The sequence below is a fragment of the Danio aesculapii genome, chromosome 6, assembly GCF_903798145.1.
Source record: "Danio aesculapii chromosome 6, fDanAes4.1, whole genome shotgun sequence".
Classification (NCBI taxonomy): domain Eukaryota; kingdom Metazoa; phylum Chordata; class Actinopteri; order Cypriniformes; family Danionidae; genus Danio; species Danio aesculapii.
This window is the reverse complement of record NC_079440.1, coordinates 12,211,716-12,238,685: the sequence shown is the minus strand read 5'-3', so window position 1 is coordinate 12,238,685 and position 26,970 is coordinate 12,211,716. Positions and strand designations below refer to the sequence as shown.

General features: G+C 39.0%; 1 protein-coding gene across 2 annotated transcripts in view; it reads left to right on the top strand.

Moving 5' to 3' along the window:
- Positions 1–26,970, top strand: part of cdk15 (cyclin-dependent kinase 15) — a 45,286-nt gene that overhangs the window by 5,734 nt on the left and 12,582 nt on the right. The window contains exons 2-4 of one of the 2 annotated variants that reach the window (XM_056459536.1): positions 10,592–10,623; positions 16,691–16,828; positions 24,970–25,064. In XM_056459536.1, coding sequence (XP_056315511.1) covers positions 10,592–10,623; positions 16,691–16,828; positions 24,970–25,064 — 265 coding nt within the window. Of the gene's footprint in view, positions 1–10,591; positions 10,624–14,116; positions 14,369–16,690; positions 16,829–24,969; positions 25,065–26,970 lie in introns of those variants that run through there. The other variant, XM_056459535.1, reaches the window with a different exon arrangement.

The window sequence follows — 26,970 nt, the reverse complement described above, 5'->3', positions numbered from 1 at the left end:
CTGTGCCAAAAGGAAGCCCTATGTTAACAGTGTCCAGAAGCGTCGTCGACTTCTCTGGGCTCAGAGGCATCTGGGATGGACAATCACACGATGGAAACGTGTACTGTGGTCAGATGAATCAGTATTTCAGGCATTTTTTGGGAGAACTAAAGAAGAAATCAATCATTCAGACTGTTACCAGCCACAAGTCCAACAGCCAGGGTCTGTCATGGTATGGGGTTGTGCAACATAGGCTAATTCTGAAAACGTAGCCCTATATACATTTTTCAAGATCGTGAATTATGTAGCCAGAAGTACATATGCTATCACCTTTAAAATAAATAATAATAATACGGGGCGGTATGATGCCATTCCTTTTCGTGCTTACCAGCTGACCGCTTACCTCCGTATAGACGTCTTTCCCACTGTTACCATTTTGTCCAGTAGCTCACCATGTACATCAGCGGATTTTCAACGGATTTTCTTTTTCTGGATTACTCTTAGGAAAGTGTGTGGGCGAGTCAATCAGTGCTTTTGAAAACACTATTGGTTGGGTTTAGGGAAGAAGGAGGGTGGGTCAGTCATTCAGTCCGTCATTCAATCAGTCGACAGTCAGTTGACAGCGGCCTCTGGTGGACAGCAGGCATGAATGGCACTCGTGGGAGTAATTTGAGATCTGAAAAAGTGTACACAGCGGTCTCTGGTGGATTCGCCAAAACAAACACTGCAAAAAACATAGCTCTTGGGACGTATTTGGCGTTCACCAGAAATGTAAATAGCAGTACATTTTCAGAATGAGCCTGGTTTGGGGTTGTGTTAGTGTCCCTGGCAAAGGTAACTCGCACTTCTGTGATGGCACCATTATTCTGAAAATGTAGCCCTTATACATTTCTGGACATCGTGAAGTATGTATCCAGAAGTACGTATGGCTGCATTTTGTCTTTAAAATGAACACTACGAGCAGTATGATGCCCTTCCTTTTTGCACTTAACAGCTGACAGCTTACCTCCGTATGGACGGCTTTCCCGCTGTTGCAAGTTTGTCCAGTAGCTCGCCATGTACGTTGGCGGACTTGAGACACAGAGAGGAGTTGACCTTGATGACGGGGTTCAAGTCCAGCGAAGAACGGTTCCAGAAAGCAGGCAAGACAAAAACAGAAGCCAAAAAATTAAATAAACAAGTAAATAACAGGGTGAGAGTGTGGTAAAATCTGAAAATGTGGTAAAAAAATCAGACGAGGGCTTTTCTTTTTCTGAATTACTTTTTAAAACTGTCGGTTGGGTTTAGGGAAGAAGGTGGGCGGCTCAATCGGTGCTTTTGGAAAAACTATTGATTGGGTTTAAGAAAGGAGAAGGGTAGGTCAGACGATCGGTCAGTCAGTTGACAGCAGCCTCTGGTGGATTTACGCAAGAACAGCGAATGACACTTGCGACAGAAATTTAAGATCTCACAAAATGTACACAGCGGCCTCTGGTGGATTTGCGAAAAACAAAGACTGCAAAAAAAAGTAGCTCCTGGGACGTATTTGGCACTCACCAGAAATGTATATAGCAGTACATTTTCAGAATGAGCCTGGATTGCTTTTAGGGGTTGTGAAAAACAATGTCAACATAAGAAAGTGGTAAATGCTTTACTTTTCCAACTTTTGTGAAATGTGTTGCAGGACCCAAATAGGAATACAAGTTTATTTTGGGAAAAAAACTATACAAATCATGAGGAACATATTATATAATGTTTGTTGTATTGTCTGCAATGAAATACAAGTCAAAGTAAATTTAGAAATCACTACAATCTTTTTTTTATTAGCGTTTTCCATACTGTCACAACTATTTCTGATTTGGGGTTGTACTTTGCTTTGTCTCGTTTCTAGTCCAAATATCAAAAAATTCTGAGATCAAGTAAAAAGCAAGTGTTTTGTTTTCACCTTCAGAAGAAATAAGTGAAAATTACATTTTTCCTAAACAAGCAAAATTACATTCGAGTGGGATAAGTAAAATAACCTTGATTTCACTTTGAAATGTATATATTTGGACTAGAAACAAGACCAAAAGGAATGCATACATTTTATTTTGTTGCATAAATCGTATAATTACAGTTAAATACAATTAATAAATACAATCCTGTAGTTCCTGGTCAACTATAATTGATCTCAACATTGCATATCTCGCATTGTGACTATTGCCTATGCGCATATTGCAATATCGATGCTGAAACGATATATTGTGCAGCTTATATTTTCGGATCATTCTCTGTAAACCCTATAGAAGGTTAAGAATAAAAATCCCACATTGCTGAATTTCTAGGAAGACACTGGTCATGATTTTCTCAAAGCTAACAGATATGCGGCCTTTAACTTGACTTGTTTACTTGAGCTGATTTATCTGAGTTTCTTGGCCTTCGTCCAAATAATCACTGCGCTTGTCTGATATGTGAGTGATGGATGTCTGCAACATACTAAACATCGCTTAATGCTGTACACACTGCTCACGGAATACTGATCAGCAAGAGCTGCACATTAAGATATGAGAGCGAGAGAAGGAGAGTGAAAACATGGAGAGTTGGCAACAGTGAGAAAAGCATGTCTATAGCGGTGATGGAGGGGGAAATGATTTTGATGGAATAAGGAAAGATACTTGCAAGAGGCAGAAAGAGTGGAGAGTAGAGATGGGTGTGAGGATGAATAGAGAGAACGGGAAGTCCTGATGCATCTGTGTGTGAGTTATGATATGAGCTCTCCGTGCCCTCCGTTACCCTGCCTCATAAATATCTATGCAGACAGACAGAGATAGGGATAAGAAATGCTCCACGGGATGCAGAAACACACCAGAGCAGCACAGATCATTACAAAAATATACCAAGTGTCCAATGATTGACAACCAATAATTATCTGACCAATAATTGTTGTTTAAACTACACTTTAAAATGTACAAAAGTGCCTTCAAATACTACATTTACCGGCCACTTTATTAGGTACACCTGTCCAGCTGCTTGTTACTGCAAATGTTTAATCAGCCAATCACATGGCAGCAAACGTAATGCATTTACGCATGTAGACATGGTCAAGAGGATCTGCTGCTCTTCAAACCGAGCATCAGAATGGGGAAGAAAGGTGATTTAAGTGACTTTGAACGTGGCATGGTAGTTGGTGGCATTTCAGAAACTGCTGATCTACTGGGATTTTCACGCACAACCATTTCTAGGGTTTACAGAGAATAGTAAGAGAAAAATATCTAGTGAGCGGCAGACAATGTTTTGTGTCAAATTTTTATGTTTTGTGCCAAGTAGCAATGTAATAGTGGTTGTTATAGCAGAATAAAGCCCTTCACTCTTATACATGCAACCAACACGAGCCTGAAGGGCTTTATTCTCCAAAAACAACCACCTGGATGTACTTTATGCCATTTATTACATGGCTACTCAGTGGTCTTGAGCAAAATGAGCATCTTTCTTGATAGAGATGCAGGTCTCAGTCAGTCTAAGTGATGTGTTCAAGGTAGCCATAGGAATCTGTGTCAAGGACTCATCTTGCCACCAAGGTCTTTTCTATCTGTAATAGCATGTCATGTCTGTTCCAACACAATCTCACGGCAATTCGTAACTTTTTTAGTGGCTAATTTGTACGAATTCGTACAATCTAATTCGTACAATTTAGTACGATTTGCTCATCCTCCAATGACAGTTGGGTTTAGGGGCGGAGTTAGGTGCCACGCCTCCTTTTTAAAATCGTACCATTTCGTACGACTGAACTCGTACGAATTCGTACGAATTAGCCACTAAACTGTCAAAACGTAAAATACTTACGTTTTCTCGTGAGATCAGGCTGTCTGTTTAGTTATACCAGTAAACAGACTACCACAAACTTTAGTCAAACACATACATTTTATGTCTAAAATGGAAATGTCTACAAATGCATATTTAGTGAAGTCAGCTGCGATAACTACAGTTAAAGTCAGAATTATCAGCCCTTCTGAGTTATTAGCCGCCTTTATATTTTTCCCCAATTTCTGTTTAACAGAAAGAACAAATTTTCAACACATTTCTCAACATAATAGTTTTCATAACTCATTTCTAATAACTGACTTATTTTATCTTTGCCATGATGACAGTAAATAATATTTTACTAGATATTTTTCAAGACACTAGTATTCAGCTTAAATTGACAATTAATCAATGTTAACTAGGTTAATTAGGCAAGTTATGATAATTAGGCAAATCGTTGTATAACAGTGGTTTGTAGACAATCTAAAAAAAGGTTATAACTCTATTGAATGGGCGTTATCAGGAGTTATCAGCTGATAGATATGGGCTACTATTAGGCTACTAGTAGGCTCGGAAGGCTGTTATCATCCATCCACATGGTTAATCAGCTACAGATCACATAAGGGTGCGGCCGGAAGTTAACGAGAATTATTTATATTATTTATTAAACTTCCCATTAATTGTATTTTATTAACGCCTACCCCAACCCTAATCCCAATCATCACAGTAGTGTAAAAACAGATCTGGAGTCTAGTATACCTGATTAACCATGTGGATGATGGATGATTACAGCCTTCTGAGCCTACTAGTAGGAGCAGAAGGCCCCTACTGACCCAAATCTATAAGCTGTTAACCACTGATAATGCCCATTTAATCGAGTGATAACATTCGAGACAGGTGCAGCAATTTTGCTTAAGGGGCTAATAATATTGATCTTAAAATGGTTTTAAAATAATTAAAATGGCTTTTATTCTAGCCGAAATAAAATAAGACTTTCTCCACAATAAAAATATTATAGGAAATACTGTGCAAAATTCCCCATCCTATTAAACATAATTTGGGAAATATTTGAAAAAGAAAAAAATTCACAGGAGGGCAATATTTTTTTCTTCATCTGTATATGTGCATTTTCAATTCAATTTGTTCACTGCATGTTTTTTGTTTATGTTTTTTAGCATTAAAATAAGGTCTTGTTACTAAATATGTCCTTAAATTTACCAACAAAAATGGAGTAGAATTTTTCTGAAATACATTTTTGATAGATGCTTGACGTGAAATAGTTTCTCTACAACCTCTTTAATCAATTTCATGGCAGGTTATGATTAATAGACAGTGGTCACGATTGTGACCTTTCTTCCCTGTCAAGGACGACACTAATCTGATGGCCACAGAGAGTGACACCCGCAGCAGTGCCAAAAAGAATTTTTAGTAAATTAGATCTGGAACGATCCAACAGAGACATACAGTCTTCTGGGTCAACTTGCATGCTTTTGTAATTCGATCATCTAATGTGACGTACAGTGGAAGTCAGAATTATTGGCCCCCTGTATATTTTTTACTCCAATTTTTGTTTAACAGAGAGAATTTCTAACACATTTCTAAACATAAACACCTCTTTTATCTTTGCCATGATAACAGTAAATAATATTTGACTAGATATTTTTTAAGATGCTAGTATTCAGCTTAAAGTGACATTTAAAGGCTTAACTAGGTTAATTAGGTTAACTAGGTAGGTTAGGGTAATTAGTCAAGTCATTGTATAACGATGGTTTGTTCTGTAGACAGTTGAATAAAATATTGCTTAAAGGGGCTAATAATTTTATCCTTAAAATTGTTTTAAAAAACAGCTTTTATTCTAGCCGAAATAAAACAAAATAAGACTTTCTCCAGAAGAAATAATATTATAAGAAATACTGTGAAACTTTTCTTGCTCTGTTAATGTTACCGACTCGGTCCCAGTCATTCCCCTCGCTGGCCAGCAGAGGTCACCATCCCCGGACTTTTAAGCATTACATCATCCATCTAAACTGATTATGCACACACCTGAACTGAATCTAGTTAACGACCCACGCTTCCTATATAAGCCACACTCAAACATCAGTTCATTACGAAGTCTTGTTTAGCCCCGGCCAGCATTACTGAGCGGTCTTTCCTGTCTGATCTTCTGAGAATAACCCCGAACTGTTTCTGACTCTGAGTTGCCTTCTGCCTGCCCACGACCCTTGCTTTATACACGGACTCTGAACCACGCTGCCTGCCCTTGACCCAAGCCTGTCTAACAGATTCTGAACCACACCGCCTGCCACTGATCTATACCTGGTAAATCACTCTGTGTCTGTCAGCCGCCAGCCCCAAAACCATTATTGATTACTGTTGATGTGTGTTCGCACTTTAGTGTGTATTGGATGTTTGACTGTGACTAATAAATACTGCATAATGGATCCCTCCGTGTCAGTCTCCTCGTTACAGTTAAACATCATTTGGGAAATATTTGAAAAGCAACAGAAATTCACATAAGGGCTAATCATTTTGACCTCAACTGTATAGTTATGTCAACATTAATTCAATCAACTACACTGTAAAAAATTATTTAAGTTTCCTTAATTGAATTATGCAAACTTGTTGCCTTAAGTAATCGTAACTTTATTGCATTAGTACTGCTTACTAATGTAGAAATGTAATTCTTACTTGAGTCGCATTTACTTAGGTCAATTAAGTCATCTTAATTTTATATCAAGTATTATATACTAATGTAGCGATTAGTTATTCTCTGTTCAACAGGCAATATAGGCAGTCACCTAGGGCCCAGCGTTTCTTGGAGGGCCCAATGGTCGCTGCTCTTATATAATTATTGTGAACGTGAGCGCGTACATTTAAACTATGAGCAATGCGTACCTGTGCAATGCACAAACGCCATTAAACGTGATTCAATTCACAACAACAGTGAGAAAAAAACTCCACGTTTCATTAAAAGAATAGCTCTGTATAATTCATACATGACAAATAGTTGAAAATAATAATAAATACACAACAACAGTATGAATAAAAGCGGAAAATATTAGAAGCATAACCAGCAGCACCAATTTAATTAAATTCACCTTTATTTGTATAGCGGTTTTAAATGGAGATTGTGTCAAAGCAGCTTCACATAAATGATCATGGTAAATTGAAAGTGTAGTTCAGTTTTTAAAGTTTAAGTTCAGTTCAGTTTAGTTCAACACTCTAGTTTGCATAACTATTGGGTGAACTAGAATGACGTCAAGTATTCCTAAAAGTGTCTTAAGGTCCTAAGTAATATAACATCACAAGTGTTGTTGCTATTTCTTCTAAGGTTAGCAAAAACCTGAAAACCAACACTAAGAAAATGGAAACTTTATAAAATTACGACATACAAAACTCATGCTTTTTTGATTAACCACTATAATATACATGCATAAAACAAATGATATCTCACCTGCGTCCACAAAATGGAAAATGTTCGCTTATTTTCCCCGTTTGGATTGGGAAATCGCCGGTTTGGATCCTATTGGCGCCACGCAAGTGAATGAACCTTCCGTCTGTGCATGTGCAGATCTTACTCTACCTGCTGACCAAAGTGCGGTACTGCATGGCTGCAACCTTTAGTCAAACTTACTTGAACTTCCGTATAGCTTACTGAAATTCCTTAGTTTAAGAACTGGATCCACGTTAAAGTTCACCTAACACAGTCAAATCCAGTAGAGTCTACAAATTTGCCAAAATTAGTAAAGTTTACAAGCATTTTTTAAGTAGATTGAGTGATTACTTTTTACAGTGTATAATGAGAGCTTTAAATCAAATCTTTCCTATACCAAAATCATCAAAACAACAAATCTCACTGCAGCCATTTCTGAACAGGGCTTTGGATTATTCTGGCGTCATAGAAAACTTCTCTTTTAAAACATTATTCTCAACTGAGAAATTCTGTACATGGTATTTGACATGGCAAAAGTTAGTGGACCGATTTAGGGCAGAACCGTCGTCCTGCAGTCATGAAGATGGGCTTATTTTTATATTCTCTGTATCTTTTGCCAAAACACAGTTCATCTGATTGTGACTGACTGTCAGAACACATTTAATCACACATTACATATAGCAGATGCACTCCACCTCTCAGAGACACTTTTCAAATATACATCATCACTCAAATGGATGTTTTAATAGTTGTGGGCCATTTCACAGAGCAGCCATCAGCTGAGCTGTGATCATCGGGTATTTCTCTTCCTCTTTTTACTTTGTCCGGCTTTCTTTTTCTGATCTCCTTCAGTGCTGTATTTGCTGTTAAAATTTAAATGAAGGGTAAATCTCAGACCGCCTGTACACGACCACCTGCTCTTGTTTGCCTCTCACTTCAGGAGCTTAAACACTGAGCGTGACTCACCTTCTACCTGCTGTATCATAACACACACACACAGAATATTTTGAGAATTTTTCCACTGGAACAATAACAATAATATATAATAATAATTCCATACATTTATATAGCGCTTTTCTGGACACTCAAAGCACTTTTACACATTGGGGGTTATCTCCTCATACAGCACCAGTGTGTAGCATCCACCTGGATGACGCGATGGCAGCCATATTGCGCCAGACTGCACACCACACACCGGCTGATTGGTGAAGAGGAGACAAAGTGATGAAGCCAATTATGATATGGGGATGGTTTGGAGGCCATAATGGACAGAGGCCAGGGGCCAAATTTTGGTCAGGATGCCATGGTTAAACCCCTACTCTTTTTTTTGAAGGACATCCTGGGATTTTTCATGACCACAGAGAGTCAGGACCTCAGTTTAACGTCTCATCCAAAAGACGGCGCTTACTGAGCAGTGTAGAGTCCCCTTCACTATACTGGGGCGTTAGGACCCACACAGACTGCATGTTGAGTGCCCCCTGCTGGCCACACTAACACCACTTTCAGCAGCAACCTAGCTTTTCCATGTGGTCTCCTATCCAGGTATTGATATCCAATTAATACTGTAGTTTCAGTGGGCGACCATGTGAGAGTTGCAGAGAGCAGAGAGCTAGCTGCCGGCAAATAGTCTATAAAACAAATTCATTATCATTTATTAAATGTGTTAAGTGACAATAATGTAATAAAATTGCAATAATACAAAATATGTAAATAATACAAATGATTTAATTAACATATTACATATTGTATTATTATTATCAGTATTTTATTACAATTATTTTGTATTTAATTGATATTTACTTCATAGTAAATAGTCTATAAATTTAATTCATTATCATTTGTTAAAAATGTTAAGTGACAATAATGTGGGGTGACACTGTGGCCTCACAGCAAGAAGGTCACTGGTTCGAGTCCCGGCTAGGTCAGTTGGCATTTCTGTGTGAAGTTTGCAAGTTCTCCCTGTGTTCATGTGGGTTTCCTCCGGATGCTCAGGTTTCCCCCACAGTCCAAAGACATGCGTTAAAAATCTTAAGTGACAATCATGTAAAAATAAATGCAATAATACAAAATATGTAAATATTACAAATTACTAAATGTGATTAACATATTTGTTACAGTCACCAGCGATCCAGCCTGTGCAGTTCTCTGAAGAACAACAAATCTGCCACTTTAATGAACTACAAATGCCATCATGCACTTCACTCACACACCTGGCCCAGATGCCCCATGATTGCAAACACAGACAGCTGAAACTGTTCAGGACTAATTACACAGACTATTTACACACATCTCAAACACACACACGTTGCTGAGTCTTGTTCTTTGGTTATCCGGTAACATTACAAAGCGTAAATCTTGTCTAGTCTTTCCGTGTCTCAATCCTTGCTTTGTTTTTCCCGTTAATGATTCTTTGCCATCTAGCCTGACAATGTGCCTGTTTTTAGACTACGATTTTGGATTACTTTTGTGCTTCTGTTTTGCTCCCGTTTTGACCATTGCCTGCCTGACTTTTCTTTGTTAATAAATCTGCACATGGATCCCCAACTCCATTGTCCATCATCCATCAGTTACAATATTACATGTTTAGTATTAATTATTACCAGTAGTAAATTACAATTAATTTGTATTTAAATTAAATTAACTTCATAATAAATGGTCTATAAAATAAATCCATTATCATTTGTTAAAAATGTTTAGCGATAATGATATTAAAAAAATAATGCAATAATACAAAATGAGTAAATAACACAAATTATTAAATGTAATTAACATATTACATGTTATAGTATTAATTATTATCAGTATTATATTACAATTATTTTGTATTTAAATGATATTTACTTCATTAGCTGTTGTTAAAAATGTTAAGTGACAATAACGTTAAAAAAATCATGTACCTTTAATAATTTAATAATTTTTCATGTCATTCGTTTTAATCAAAGGATGCACACTATTTACAGATTCTATAATTCTGTAATTTCATCTATGATCACACTTTTAAACCCCACCCATATATTTAAACCAAATAATATGAGAAATAATGACATAGAAATACAATCAAAATGAAATATAATCAATAATTACATTAAAGCTGAAGGTCGGCTGTTGCAGTGTTGGGCTGTCAGTATGAGAATGTTTCTCAACCAAACAGAACCAAGCGATTGTCATAAATATCTTAATTTGTATAAATTCCTATATTTGTTATACTTAATTTTGCTATAAATAATATGTTGTAAATATCAGAAAATTATATATTTTACATTAAATTCTCTTCCATGCATTGTTCTGACTTGATAAGCTGTCTATGAGTATCATTACAAAACACGTCAGAAACACTCATTTCTCATCATCACACTGTCTGTTTGACATTTCAAAGTGTTGTGGTCTTTCTGAACAGCTTCTTTTGTGTGTGTTTTTCAGGGCTAAAGCAAAGACATCTGGGCTATGAGGAGGTAAGAACATTCAACATAACATTTCACGACATGTTGTGAGCACAAATAAATAGTCCTCCTCCCACAGAGGACAGAGGACAGCTGGAGGTGAAGGAGAGAAATACAGGAAAAAAAGTGCAGCACTGCCCTCTATTGGGGAACGAATAAGAGCCTACAACCATTTTATTTATAGTGTGTATATACAGTTGAAGTCAGATTTATTAGCCTCCTGTATATTTTTCCCCCAATTTGTTTAACCGAAGGATTTTTTTCAACACTTTTTTAAACATAATAGTTTTAATAACTGATTTCTAATAACCAATTTCTTTTATCTTTACCATGATGACAGTATAGACCAACTAATCCACAAAAACTATTTACTGTTTAAGAATTTGCACAATAATGTTACATGTTACATGTATTTTTACATGTTACATGTATTTTAGTAGTCTATCTAGAAAATTCCGTAACTTGTAAGCTAGTTTATTATTAGAGAGAAAGACAGCATACACTGTTCTCCTGTCAGTAACTGTTGTCTCATTCCTGGTTCTATTGAGCATGTCCCATCTGGTCACAGAGTCCAGAAATTCAAAGACAATAGATAATCAATCAATCAATCAATCAATCTATCTATCTATCTATCTATCTATCTATCTATCTATCTATCTATCTATCTATCTATCTATCTATCTATCTATCTATCTATCTATCTATCTATCTATCTATCTATCTATCTATCTATCTGTCGGTCTATTCATCCATCCATCCATCCATCCATCCATCCATCTAAAGTGAACAAATGTATGTTGATTCTTAGCCATTTAAAAACGAGTGCTTTGAAAATATGATAATTTTATAAATTATTAAAATCCAGAATTATTAGAATCCAGTAACTTACTGGGAGCAGTTCGCCAGTAACTTACTGTAAATCAATCACAGCAAAAATACTGTATTTACATTTACAGCAGCATTTATCTTGCTGTATATGTATTTACAGTATTATTTATCTTTACTGTAAAATGTACAGTAATTTTCACAATGCAACTTTAAAATACAATAGTATACTGCAGGGGTGACCAACCTAGTTCCTGGAGATCTATCGTCCTGCAGATTTCATTTGCAACCTGCATCAAACACACCTGCCTATAATTATTAAGTGCAGTTCAGGTCCTAATTTGTCGCTTCAGGTGTGTTTGATTAGGGCTGGAGCTAAACTCTGCAGGAAGGTAGATCTCCAGGAACAGAGTTGAGCACCGCTACATTTACAGTATTGTATATCTTTACTGTAAAATATACAGTAATTTTCACAATGTGACTTTAAAATACAGTAAAATACTGCGTAACTTTTCTACTGTAAAATTCAGTTCATATTACAGTTCAGTTTGCCAGTAACTTACTGTAAATCAATTGCAGTAAAATACTGTATTTACATTTACAGCACCATTTACCTTCCTTTGTATGTATTTACAGTATTGTATATCTTTACTGTTAAAAATACAGTAATTTTCACAATGCGACATTAAAATACAGTAACCTACTGCATAACTGCCCTACAGTAGAATTCAGTTCATATTACAGTTCAGTTTGCCAGAAACTTACTGTAAATGAATTACAGCAAAAATACTATATTTACATTTACAGCACTATTTACCTTCCTTTGTATGTATTTACAGTATTGTATATCTTTACTGTAAAAAAACAGTAATTTTCACAATGCAACATTAAAATACAGCAACATACTGCAGACCTACTGTTCATATTACAATGAAATACTGTGTAATTTACAAAGCTAAAGTGTTTATATGCTAAATAAAATGCTCTTCCTCAGGTTTTTATACATTTTTATGCAATGTGCAATTCAAGCCCATTCTTTTGTTTTCTGTTGCGTAATTCAGAATAAACACTTAGAGTGACGAATCACGTGTAACGTGAAGACTAATAATTTTAGTTTTTGCCATTTCAGGAACAAAGTAAAAATACACAAAAAAACACTTAAAAATTACAGCTTTAATATTTTTTTTTGATTAAATAAATGCATCCTCAGTGAGCAAACATGAACATCTGAATGGTATTATCTATTTATGCACCTAAATACATATATAACGCATTCTATATACCAATTAGAGCCAGTGGTTGATTCCAGAATAACTGGCTGAGTTAAGGCTGTTCTTAGCATATACATGAGTGCTAAAATATACTCACAATATGGAGCTCACAGTTACAGATTCAATTATATGTTATATTGTATATAATAGACTCTATGATAATAAAAACTTTTATAAAACATTGGCACAACATATACAATACCTGACAAAAGTCTTGTCGTCTATCTCAGTTGTAAGAGCAACAATTAATAAATTGTATTATTCTAGTTTATCATTTGGAAAAGTGGCAGAGGGTAGATTTTTCAGATGAATCATCTGTAGAACTGCATCCCAATCATCACAAATACTGCAGAAGACCTATTGGAACCCACATGGACACAATATTCTCAAAGGAATCTGTCAAGTTTGGTGAAGGAAAAATCATGGTTTGGGGTTACATTCAGTATAGGGGTGTGAGAGAGATCTGCAGAGTGGATGGCAACATCAACAGCCTGAGGTATCAAGACATTTGTGATGCCCATTACATTACAAACCACAGGAGAGGGTAGATTCTTGCGCAGGATAGCGCTCCATCTCATACTTCATACTTCACATCAAAGTTTCTGAAAATGAGGAAGGTTTAAGTGCTGCAGGATTGGCCAGACCAGTGACCAGATGTCAACATCATTGAGCATATCTGGGGTAAGATAAAGGAGGAGGCATTGAAGACGAATCCAAAGTATATAATAATTTACAATATTAATTATTTTTCCACTGCACCATGACTTTATATTCTATACTGTACATTATTTCTGTTAAGTGACAAGACTTTTGTCTAAGCAAAGTCAGACCTTACTGTCCTAATTAAATCATTAAAAATCAAGGCATGATTATTTTATTTTGGTAATATAAATGTAATTTCGAGGCCTTTGTCTTTCATATAAGCCACTTCTGATACCAAGTGATCAACTAGAAGTCAAGTTATTATTAGTTGTTCCTAAATCTTGGATAGGCGACAAGACTTTTGTCAGGTAATGTCTTGTAATTTCAGCTACAGTTTGACTAAAAAAATTCTTTCATGAAGCTGAATCATAGTGTGTTTACAGATTATCCTGTACTGCATTTCACCTCAATCTGATGAGAAATGTCTTTATAAAGTCTGAATGCTGCCATATAACTGCTACTGCAAGTTCACTTTTACACTTTCCTTCCTTTGTTTAGCTTTATAATCTCTCTCATAGTCACCATTTTTCACTGTCCTTCCCATCATGCTTTCCCTCCGGCGGTTGAATGGACGCATTTGTTCCCCTCAACAAATATAACATGGCTGTTTGTGTTTGCCTCTCATGGATGGGAGATGGAGTCATAAGACCAGGCCTGCAGACACACACACACACTCACACACACACTTTCCCATGCAAGTCATGAGTTATAGAGCTTAATCAGAGATAGAGAGAGTGAGAGAAGATTTGGAGATGGAGGATTTCCTTTGGAGAACTCGGATCTGGGCGTCTGAGTGCTTGAGGAGATGTTGCTGGTGTTGTGGAGATAAAACGAATGAAGTCGGAAGAGAAGTAAAGGAGGAAATGTTTGAGATGAGAGTAGAAGAGATGAAAGATGCAGCGAAAATGGAAGAAAAAGCATCAAAAACTTGGAGCGTGTCCTCCCTCCCTGATGCTGAGGTCAGATGAGTCTGTATGTGTGTGTGTGTGTGTGTGTATGTCGTCAACCATGTGACATTGCCTTGCCTTTTTGATTTCAATAAGACTTGCATTTATAAGATTTTAAAAAGATTTTATTATAATGCCTTTTATATGGAGTTTTAAGAGTGCTCATATATCCAAGACTCACGTGTTAAAACCTAAGCATTTAGGGAGTCTGGGTTTACCCAACTTTTGTTATTACTACTGGGTTATTACTACTAAGATTTTAATACTGGCGGAATTCTTCTTCACGTGTCATTCGAGCTGACACTCCTCATTGGTTATCAATAGAACAAAGTGCTTTTGAACAAAGAGATTTCTTTTTTTAAATATTAATTTATGTTTATTGTGAACATTCAATTGGTGATGTTTTATAAACAAATTTTGGGAGGAGCACGCGCAGAAGTTTCAGTATCAAATACGTCATTGACAATTATTCTATTATCCAACCAGACCAAACCCCTATATACTGTATACCAAAGCTGTCTTACCTGCAGCACCTTACGACTTTAGCATCCCTCCACCACCCCGTCACCTCACCTCTTAAGCATAACAATCCCGGGGGGAGCGTTCTGGGGCCGGGCTAGATACTTCGCTCGAATCCCAATTCCTCTCTGTTTCCTGATAAGGGGAATAACTCGCGTTGGGGTATCTTCCCCGAGCTCAGAGCCCTCTCCCCGGACAGCACGCCAAATACGCTTTATTCTGAAACTATTGCAAGTGTGAACTCGTAAAAGTACAATCATACAGCATTTCGAGGTACATTGGTATCTCAATATGTGACCTTAAGTGGTATAAAGATTACATTATTGTCAGGTGTACTTACTACACAGTAGTACTCAAATTTAGTAAATTATAACATGAAAAACAGTATAAAGAGAGAAGAAAAATAAAAAATAAGAAGAAAAATAATATATAATAATTAAAAATAAATAGAAATTAAAGCACTATTTACATCCAGGGTAAGAACGCATGTCATAATATCGCCTCACACCCAGCACAACCTGTTCAAACTGTTACCGTCTGGTCGGCGCTTCAGAGCACCAAGCACAAAAACAGCCAGACACAGGAAAAGTTTCTTTCCTCAGGCGATCTACCTTATGTACAGTTAAATATTCCCCTACTGTGCAATAAATATGTGCAATACTTTCTCATACGCACTTGTACACAGCACCTTATAACAATATACAATGCAATACCTTCTCTATTCGTATTTGTACACAGCACCTTATAACCTGTATATTTATAACAAATCTGTACACACAATTCAACATCCAGATTTTTTGACTAACTGCATCTCTGTTTAATGTTTATCGTCTTTTTTAGTTTTTATTTTTCATATTTATTTATTTTGTGTTGGTCACTTGTCACTTTATGTACACTGGAAGCTTCAAAACAAATTCCTTGTGTGTGTGAAGCACATTTGGCAATAAAACTGATTCTGATTCTGAATATAATTCCTTCCAGAATAATCTCAACTGACCATCTTCATTATACAAATAGGGATGTCACAGATTACAATATGAATAAATATAACCATATACATGTACATACATTACAAGCTATTATACAGATAGTTTACTTGATCATATCAAAATTTGGCCACGGAAATATTGTGATATATTACTCCACATGTAAAATGTTTTCTTTTTTTAAGGTCCCACTTTATATTAAGTGTCCTTCACTACTATGTACTTGCATCAAAAAATAAATACAATGTACTTACTGTGTTCATAATGTATTTGAGAACACTTGTGGTGCTTTGAGTTGGGATAGCGCTAGGGTTATGGACAGCTTTGGTGGTATGGGTAGGTTAACAGTGTATTTACAGATGTAATTACAGAATTTAATTACAGATGTAATTACATACAGGTATTAAATCAAGCATAAGTACACAGTCAATACATGTATTTACACAATAAGTACATTGTAACAAACTATTAATTTCGGTGTACATGCATAGTAGTTAAGGACACTTAATATAAAGTGGGACCTTTTTTAATCTTCCAGTGTCTGCCAAACTGAATTTTAAGCATTATTACCTCAGTCTTCAATGTACTTTGATATGCCAATTTGCTGAGAAGTATATTTGTATTCTGTTTTATAAATACAATATTATGAAAATTGTGGGAACTGTGATAAATGGCAGCTTATCACTAGTGTAAATGAAAAACATTGGCAAGAGTGTGACACAGACAGCTGTGATAGATACAGTAAGATGCCTAAATCAGCGAAACAAGATGTAATAACATCCCACGCAGTATCTGACATAGATCAAACCGTGCCTGTGTCTGATTTCAGCTGGGTGAGCTGGACGGGGTGGAGAAACCACAGCCGCACTGGTTTCACACACTGCAGGTGCGGCGGCTCAGAGTTCAGAGGGGCCGCAGTAACAGCGATCCAATGGGAGGAAAGAGCTTCCAGCAAGAGTTCCAGTGGGTGAGGAACACACTGATTTCAGCATCTCCACAGAGACAAACACACCCATGCACACACTGTAAAATTTACTGTAGTACTGGTAATTTTGCTTGCCAAAATTTATGCTTGTAATTTGTTTCTTATTTTTATTCAGATTAAGTCCCTTAAAAAATCATCACGATCAATGTAAAATTGTGAACTCTTTCCAAACAGAGTTATCTGAGCAGGGACACAACGTCACAAGACGTTATTATTAGGTTAGATTTAGGTCGTGATGTCGGGTGACCAAAATTCAATCTTTAGGCAGTGTCTAAGGACAACGTTGTTTTGATGTCCAATAATGACGTCTAATGACGTTGATATTTGGTTGATTTTAGGTTGTGTTCTTAATAGTCCAACATCTTAAACCAACATTATATTGACATCAAATACTGACATTTATTCGTCAAGTATAACAAAATCCAGCATCTGATAGACATCATAGCGGTAATGTCCACATAACGTCAAGCTGTAAGATCATTAGACATTGATATTTGGTTGTTTTTAGGTTGCATTGGAAAGTGACCAAAATTGGGTTCTGATTTCATTTTCACCTAAAATGCAAGGTCCCACAACGTTGGGGTACAACATAAATCTGATGTCATGTTGACGTACTGTGCTTGCTGGGATAAGTCCAACATGGGCTCATTCTGAAAACGTAGCCCTATAAACATTTCTGGATATTGCGAATTATGTAGCCAGAAGTATCTATGGCTGCACATCAGCTTTAAAACGAATGCTAGGCGGCGGTATGACGCCGTTCCTTTTTGCGCTTACCAGCTGACCGCTTACCTCCATATGGACGGCTTTCCCGTTGTTACCAGTTTTTCCAGTTAGCTCACCATGTATGTGTTATGAAGCGGACAGGAGACAGAGGTAAGGAAACGTTAGGGTGTTTATTAAATGACAACAAGGAGCACATGAAGGATAGCCAGGAGGATCAGGAATGATGTTGGGGTCTTTTCCTCCGTGGCTGGGTAATAGGAATACACGAGGATGGACAGCACACACCAGATACAGCTGACAGAGGATGACACAGACTTGGAAGGACTGGAAGACAGGACGATTCGGGAGGACCAGGAAGACTAGGAGGAATACAAAGAGAACAGGTAAGTAAATCGTTTGTTTTAGCTGAGGATGACTACGCTGAGTGGTCGCTCAGTTGTCCGCTTTCGTCGAGACGAGCCCGGACAATGAGCGACTGGAGTGCTGTGCTTTTATCTGGTGCTCGTGAATGTGATGCAGCTGTGTGCTCATTAGAAGTCAGGTGATGGTGATCTTCGTGAGTGGGGGTCGTGAGAGCCTGACCAATCCATGACAGTACCCCCCTCCCCAGGGCCCGCTCCTGAGGGCCGACACCTCCGACGCCGTGGTGGTCTCCCTCTGCCTCTAGGCGCTGGGAACTCAGGGTGGCTCTCATGAAACTCCACCATGAGACTAGGATCGAGAATATCAGCTCTGGGAACCCATGTCCTTTCTTCGGGGCCGTACCCTTCCCAGTCCACCAGGTACTCCAACTGGCCACCACGACGTCGGGAACGCAAGATCTCCTTCACTGCGTAGACGGCTCCTTCTTCTAGGAGCAGTGGAGGAGGGGGGTTCCTCTTCGTGGTCAGGCTCTGTGGAGGGAAGAACAGGATCGTGATAGGGTTTCAGGAGTGATACGTGGAATGTAGGGTGAATACGGTAGTGAGAGGGTAATTGCAGTTTGTAGGTGACGGGGTTAACCTGTTCCACGATGGTGAAGGGACCAACAAATCGGGGACTTAACTTGCGAGAGGGCAGTCGCATGCGTATGTCCCGGGTGGATAGCCACACCTTTTGTCCGGGTGTGTATCTGGGTTCTTCAGACCTTCTCCTATCGGCGGTTACCTTGCTTCGACGGACTGCCCTCTGCAGATGTTGATGAGCCTCGTCCCAGACTCTCTCGCTCTCCCGGAACCAGTGATCCACTGCGGGGACATCAGATGGTTCGCCATCCCAGGGAAAGAGCGGTGGTTGGAAGCCCAGGACGCACTGGAATGGCGTGAGTCCGGTGGAGGGTTGCCGCAGTGAATTTTGGGCATATTCTGCCCAGCCCAAATACTGGCTCCAGGAGTTCTGGTGACCACTGCAGAAGGTCCTCAGGAACCGTCCCACCTCCTGAATCTTCCTCTCTGTCTGCCCGTTGGTTTGGGGATGATATCCAGAAGAGAGGCTGACGGCCACACCTAGGAGCTTGAAGAAGGCTTTCCATAGACGTGAGATGAACTGTGGACCTCTGTCCGACACAATATCTTCTGGAATACCAAATGACCTGAAGACTTGATTAAAGATATTGTCGGCAGTTTCAAAGGCTGTGGGAAGACCTTTCAGAGGGATTAGTTTGACAAACTTTGAGAATCTATCTACTATGACTAGAATACAGGTATTACCTTCTGACGAAGGGAGGTCAGTGATAAAGTCCACTCCTAGGTGTGACCAGGGACGGTTCGGAATCGGCAAGGGATGGAGCTTTCCAGCGGGTAGATGACGTGGGCTCTTGGATTGGGCACAGTCCTTACAGCCCTGAACATATTGCCTCACATCCCTTGCCATGTTTGGCCACCAGAATCGTTGGGATACTAGCGAGAGAGTATTGTTGATCCCTGGATGTCCAGTGCCTAGCGAGGTATGTAAGGAGTGGATCAGATCTACCCGGTGTTCAGGTGGTATGAACTGCCGATGAGGAGGGCATCCCGGCGGAGCAGGGGCTTCCGGAGTGGCAACGACTGGAGGAGCGTTCCAGGTGATCGGACAAATGGAGATGTGTTCGGGAAGAATCTTCGTTGGGAGTTCTTCATGATCGTGATGCTCGTGTAAACGAGAGAGAGCGTCTGCTCTTAGATTCTTGGGTCCTGGACGATAGGAAATGGAGAAATCAAAACGTGAGAAGAAAAGTGACCATCTGGCTTGACGTGGACATAGTCTCTTGGCCTCTTTGATGTATTGGAGGTTTTTGTGATCTGTGATCACCTGGAACGGATGTTTGGCTCCCTCCAACCAGTGACGCCACTCCTCCAAGGCTAGCTTGATTGCTAGAAGCTCCCTGTCTCCTATGCTGTAATTCTGCTCCGCCGGGCTCAACTTCCGAGAGAAATAGGCACAGGGATGCAGTCGGGGCGGTGTATCATGATGTTGAGATAATACTGCCCCGACGCCGGTGGTGGATGCGTCCACTTCCACCACGAAAGGAAGATTTGGGTCAGGATGAGTCAGGAGTGGGGCCCTTGTGAACTCCTTCTTAAGAAGGCGGAAGGCTGCGGCTGCTTCTTTGGTCCACTCCAGTCCTTTGGGTTTACCCTTGAGGAGATTAGTGAGAGGTGATGTAATCCTGCTGTAGTCCTTGATAAACCGTCTATAAAAGTTAGCAAACCCAAGAAACCTCTGGAGCTCCTTAATGGAAGTGGGTTCTGACCAGGATAGAACAGCCTCAATTTTCTTCCCATCCATACGTATACCGGTTTGGTCAATGATGTATCCCAAGAAATGAATCGACTTCTGGTGGAATGAGCATTTCTCCGCTTTGAGGTAGAGGTGATGTTCTCTCAATGTGTGTAGGACCTCCGCAACGTGTTGGCGATGTTCGGCCTCACTCCGGGAGTAAATGAGGATGTCATCTATGTACACTATTACACAGTGGTGAAGAAACTCCCGGAGGACTTCATGAATGAAGTTTTGGAATACGGAGGGGGCGTTGACCAGACCGTAAGGCATGACCTCATATTCATAGTGGCCAGTAGGGGTCACGAATGCTGTCTTCCATTGGTCCCCCTCACGTATTCTTATCAGATTATACGCGCTGCGGAGGTCCAATTTAGTGAAGACTTTAGCTTCTCGGAGCTGTTCCAAAGCGGCTGGTACCAGAGGAAGGGGATATCGGTATTTTACTGTACCGTCATTTAGGACCCTGTAGTCGATGCATGGACGCAGCCCTCCGTCCTTCTTGGCCACAAAGAAGAAGCTTGAGGCGGCTGGTGATTTTGAGTGACGTATGTACCCCTGACTCAGAGCTTCCCTTATGTAATCTTCCATTGCCTGATTCTCTGGAAGCGAGAGCGGGTAGATCCTACCTCTTGGCAACTGGGCATCTGGAACTAGGTCGATCGCGCAGTCCCATGGCCGATGCGGCGGTAGCTGGGAAGCTCTCTTGGGGCAGAAGACATCATGAAAGGAGCTGTACTCCTTAGGAATGTGGATAGACTGCTTCTCAGGAGGGCTCTCGACCGATGTTGCAAACAAAGAAATGGGGTTCCGACCTTGAAGAGGGAGATTTGGAAAACAGGCAGGTGTACATCCAGATCCCCATTTCTTTATCTCTCCTGTGCCCCAAGAGATGATGGGATCGTGCTTCACCAGCCACGGGCGCCCTAGAATGATGTCCATATTTGCACCCTCCAGAACCAGAAATTGAATCCTCTCTTGATGTAACAACCCCACTTGAAGAAGGATGTCTTCGCATTGTCGATGGATACGGGTCGAAGATCGAGTGCACTGGGTTATCGGTTGTATCTGGTATATATGCGAGGACGCCTCAGTACGGAGGTGGAGTTGACGACAGAGGGATTGGGAGATGAAGTTCCCTGCTGACCCGGAGTCGATGAGGGCTGTGACAAGGAGAGAAATAGAGGCAGTAGTTATTTGTACGGTGGTAGTAAGTGGTTTACATTGTTCAATATTCGTACTGAATACACTCACTGAAGTCCGAATGGGACGAAGGGGACACTCCATACGGGTGTGTCCACTGACACCGCAGTATAGACACAGACCCCGGGTCAGCCTCCTCTGTCGTTCCGCGGATGTCAGTCTTCCAGACTCTATTATCATGGGTTCTGGTTCTGGAGAGGCTGTTGACTCAGGCGATTGGAGGAGTGCAGACGAGGGGGTGATGGTGTCCTGTTGATAGGAACGGAGACGATCGGAACATCGGAGAGAATGTTGGATGAATCTCTCCAGACCCATAGTATCATCTAATGTGGCCAGCTGGATTCGGAGAGTGGGTTCCAAGCCGAGCCGGTACGTGGTCAACAACGATCTCTCATTCCATCCACTTGCAGCTGCTAGAGTGCGAAACCGGAGAGCATATTCCTGTGTAGATAGAGTACCTTGCTTTAGATGATACAGCTGCTCTCCAGCGGCTACTTCCCCATCAGAACGTCCAAACACCTCTTTGAAATACTCCGTGAAGGTAGTGATGGAATTCATGACCGGCCCGGCTTGGTTCCAGATCGTCTCAGCCCATTTAAGTGCAGGTCCAGAGAGTAGTGATACGATGTAGGCGATCTTTGACTTATCTGTGGGATATAGAGAAGGTTGCATTTCGAATATGAGGGAACATTGTAACAGAAAACCATTGCACTCCCCCGCTCCGCCTGAGTAGGGCGCTGGTCGGGCCATGGGACTGGAAGGAAGGGCCGAAGAAGAAACTGTGGAGGCGGAAGTGCTCGGTGCTGGTGGTGCGTTGGAAAGTGGAGCTGGTGGCTGTAGAATCCGCTTCAACTGGTCCACCAGCTCTTGAAAGTGATCGGGGGTGCTCATGTTGTCGTCGTTAAAGGTCCGGGCTTCTGTTATGAAGCGGACAGGAGACAGAGGTAAGGAAACGTTAGGGTGTTTATTAAATGACAACAAGGAGCACATGAAGGATAGCCAGGAGGATCAGGAATGATGTTGGGGTCTTTTCCTCCGTGGCTGGGTAATAGGAATACACGAGGATGGACAGCACACACCAGATACAGCTGACAGAGGATGACACAGACTTGGAAGGACTGGAAGACAGGACGATTCGGGAGGACCAGGAAGACTAGGAGGAATACAAAGAGAACAGGTAAGTAAATCGTTTGTTTTAGCTGAGGATGACTACGCTGAGTGGTCGCTCAGTTGTCCGCTTTCGTCGAGACGAGCCCGGACAATGAGCGACTGGAGTGCTGTGCTTTTATCTGGTGCTCGTGAATGTGATGCAGCTGTGTGCTCATTAGAAGTCAGGTGATGGTGATCTTCGTGAGTGGGGGTCGTGAGAGCCTGACCAATCCATGACAGTATGTTGGCGGACTTGAGACGCAGAGAGGAGTTGACCACGATGACGGGGTTCAAGTCCATCAAGAGTGGTTCCAGAAAGCGGGAAAAACAAAAACAGAAGCCAAAAACGTAACATAAACAAGTAAATAACATGGTGAGAATGTGGTAAAATCTGAAAACATGGTAACTATCAGGCGAGGGCTTTTTATTTTCTGGATTGCTTTTTAAAACTGTAGGTTTGGTTTAGGGGAGTGGATGGTTAGGGTCAATCGTTGCATTTGAAAGCACTATTGGCTGGGTTTAGGAAAGGAAGAGGGCGGGTCCGTCGGTCACTCAGTCAGTCATTGTCAGTCGACAGCGGCATCTGGTGGATTTACGCCAGAACAACAGACAAGAATGGCACTTGCGAGAGAAATTTGAGATCTCAAAAAGCGTTCACAGCAGCCTCTAGTGGATTCGCGAAAACAAAAACTGCAAAAAAATGCAATAATATCCAGCTGCAGACCCGCAGACCCACACACGTTTCAGGCACATAAAATCCAGCACACACAATCTAGGCAAACCATTTATGGTCAAGACGGATGTTAATGTTATTAACGTCTTCTCGGACATCGTCATCAATATATTTTTCTATATTTTGTTAATAAATATTGGACACAATAAACAATAGTGGATACTATTTCATAAACATGGCGATCTAGACGGGCAAATGGGGAACATTGTTTCCGATTACCATTCAATATAATAGACTGAACAGTTTACTATCAGTCATCATAGATGATCAGTCGATATTTATCTGACAGAGTTAATATAGCATTTGCTGAAACATTTTTCAAAGATATTTAAATGACCTAAATTCGACAGGTTTCATTTATATAATGGATTCATTATAATGAAGGAAATAATAGCAAGTTAATATGTATAGGCTATAATACATCTTTATATGTAATACAAATCTTTTTACATTTAATAAATGTATAACACTATATTAATATTTTACTCCAGCGATTAAACAGTATTTATTTGCTTAATTTTCTAATAACTTTTTTATCAATGTTTTCCCACGATAAATACTATAGTAATCTATAGTAAGTAATATATTGTTTTTATATTGTATATATAGTGTTTTAAAACCTTAACATACTGGTAATTTGTGGTAATTATAGTTGCAACAAATATAATAATACAATCAAATTAACTGTTAATAATAATTATATATATAATAATAATAATAATAATATATCTAATCTACCTATCTATAAATATATATTACTAACAATTATTACAGTATAGTAAAAGATAAAGTAGTTTATCAGTTTATACCTATATTAATTTTAATTATTAACTATAGTAATTCATTTTAATGTGACACATTATTGTTTGTTTTTTATATTTTACTACAAAACGATTTTAACTATGACTACATTAAGATCCTGAATTGGTTTATTACTTAATCCTATACAATTAGACGGTCCATTATGTTTTCTTTGTGTATGTGGACACGTGAATAAAGTCATAAATTACTAATTATTTTAATTTACATAATTTGAGTTCCAAAACTGCACAGATGTTAAAATGACAGTTACAATATAATAATGAAATAATGACAGAAATAGGAAACCCTAAACGGCTCACAGTCTAATGAATGGCAATCGTAGCACGGGCGGTCTCGATCGCCATATTTGTGAAATTCAGTAGGTGACGATAATGCTCCTAAGCAGTTAGTCGTTATTAAACAAGAAAAAAATAGAAGACTGATCCGTCATTAACCATATATGGATTGCCTATATCGTGTGTGCAAGATTGTGTGTGTGCCTGTAATGTTTGTGGGTCTGTGGGTCTGCAGTTGGATATACTGTATCTCAAAGAATATAGCTCCTGTGACGTATCTGGTGCTCTATAGAAATACATATAGTGGTACGTTTTCAGAATGAACTTGAGTTGGATAAGTCATTTTGAGGAATTATATTTATCTCGCATTGTTTATCGTAGAAAGATTAAATATTACGATGTCTGTTTTTTTTTACTGTACATAATAAAAGTCTTGTCATTTCACTTCAGTTGCTTGGCTGTGTCCGTTTCATTCACAGAAAACTGGCCTACAATTTGGGAATGCAACATCTTATCTGAATCTGGAAAAACTTGGAGAGGGCACATATGCCACAGTTTACAAAGGAATTAGCAGGTTAGTAGTAAAAAAAAAGTGTATGGCAAAATGCACTCAAAACCTTCCCAAACAGTGTAATTAATAGAGCTCCTTTAGATGTTGCCAGGGGGGATACAATTATTCACTGAGGCAAGATGGATGTTTTACCTTAATAGCAGTGTATTTAGTTCGCAAGCACATTATTCAGATACACCCCATGGCTTTGTTCTTCTGTATAATAGACAGCAAATGATTCTTTTCATTGCCTCCCTGTGGGCAGTTTTTTTCTTTTTGGCAGCTTGTTTTACATGGATTCATTTTATAAGGTCATATTGCAAATGTATGAATATCCACCCGAGGCCTTCAGTTTGAAATTGTGAAACAACACAAACTTTTTAATGAGAAACAGGCGTGCACTTATGTACTCCTATTTTTTTTTAGAAGAAGAAGAAACACTTCACATTTAGCATCATTTCAGCTATTTATGTGCTAAAAGTGGAATCTGTTCACCTGAATCGTATCACGAATCACTACAAAACCACCATCAATCAGAAATTTAAACAGAAAGACCCCATGAAATGGTCTTCTCTCTTATGCAGCATTATTCCTATTGAAGCAGGAAGTAGCCATTGGTGTATTATACCAGATTGATGGCATTTAACCAGATGATGAATAAAAGTAAATCGAAGAAATAAGTACAGGCCTGTAGCCAGGGGGGTTTAGGTGGTTCGAAATACACCATTCCCAACCCCCAATCCCCCCACCGACAAAGTTTCAGAGTTTGTCCCATACATAAGTTCATTTGTCCTATTTTGACTGTTATGCCAACATAAATTATCAAAATAACCCATCGAAAAAGGCTGTAAGACCAAGAAAATCTGATGCAAGTAAAGTCAAATTTCACTGTATTGTTGTCAAATAGACAAAACATTTTACAAGTAACTTTTATTCTAAATTTTGGGGAAAAAAAATTTAGAAAAAATGACCAATAAAATGTTGAGAAACACCGAAAGCAGCCCATATTAAAATGACTTTTAAAACCTATTAGGCTGTTGTTGTTATCCCTGAAGTAATCCATTAATGTTATTTGCCTAATAACAGACAGGCTAAGTTTTTAATTTAAAACTTTAACAGATTCATATTTTTCCCCTAATGATATATGATGTAATTGTATTTTAAAAATAAGTATTGTTTTCATATTTCTTTATTCTAAATCTTTAGGAAATGTGTTTGGTACATCAAAAAGTGTGACCATCTGACAAGCTAATCCAGCAAAAAAGTCCCTAAAATCTCACTAAAATGCAGTACTTAAACCTCATAATTAAATAGAAAATTACTGCAAAAAAAACACCCCTTTTACCAGGCTGTCTATGGTCCTGAAGTAGGCTCCTCTTTTTTTTTTTTTTAGATATTACCCACCATGCAAATTAGAGCTGTTTGCGAATGTAAAAAGTCAGCAAAGTTTCAAAAATAAAACTGCCTAAAATGAATCGCTAGTATAATCCCAGTCTTACTTTCTGCACAAACCTATAACATTAATTGTATAATTCCAGTTTATGAGACCCTCTAAAGACCCTTCAAAGGTAGCTGTAACTGATTGGTTCATGTTGATGACATGTCAAGAATACTCTGAAAGTTTTGCTGAAAGTTGCTTAGTTTCCAACGTGCAGTGTAAGTGGTAGAGCAAATAATAACGAACTGCTTCATCTGACCAATCAGAGCAGAGCACACTTTGAGAGGGTTTTAGAGAGACTAGATCAGGGGTGTCCAAACTTGGCCCTCCAACCCCAATCAGACACACCTGGGCTAGCTAGCTCTTATAAGGCTTTCTAGAAATATACATGCAGCTGTGTTTAGGCAAGTTGGAGCTGGCCCTCCAGGATGACGTTTGGACACCCCTGGACTAGATCTTTGTACTATTTCAGACACTATGAGAAAATCGCTA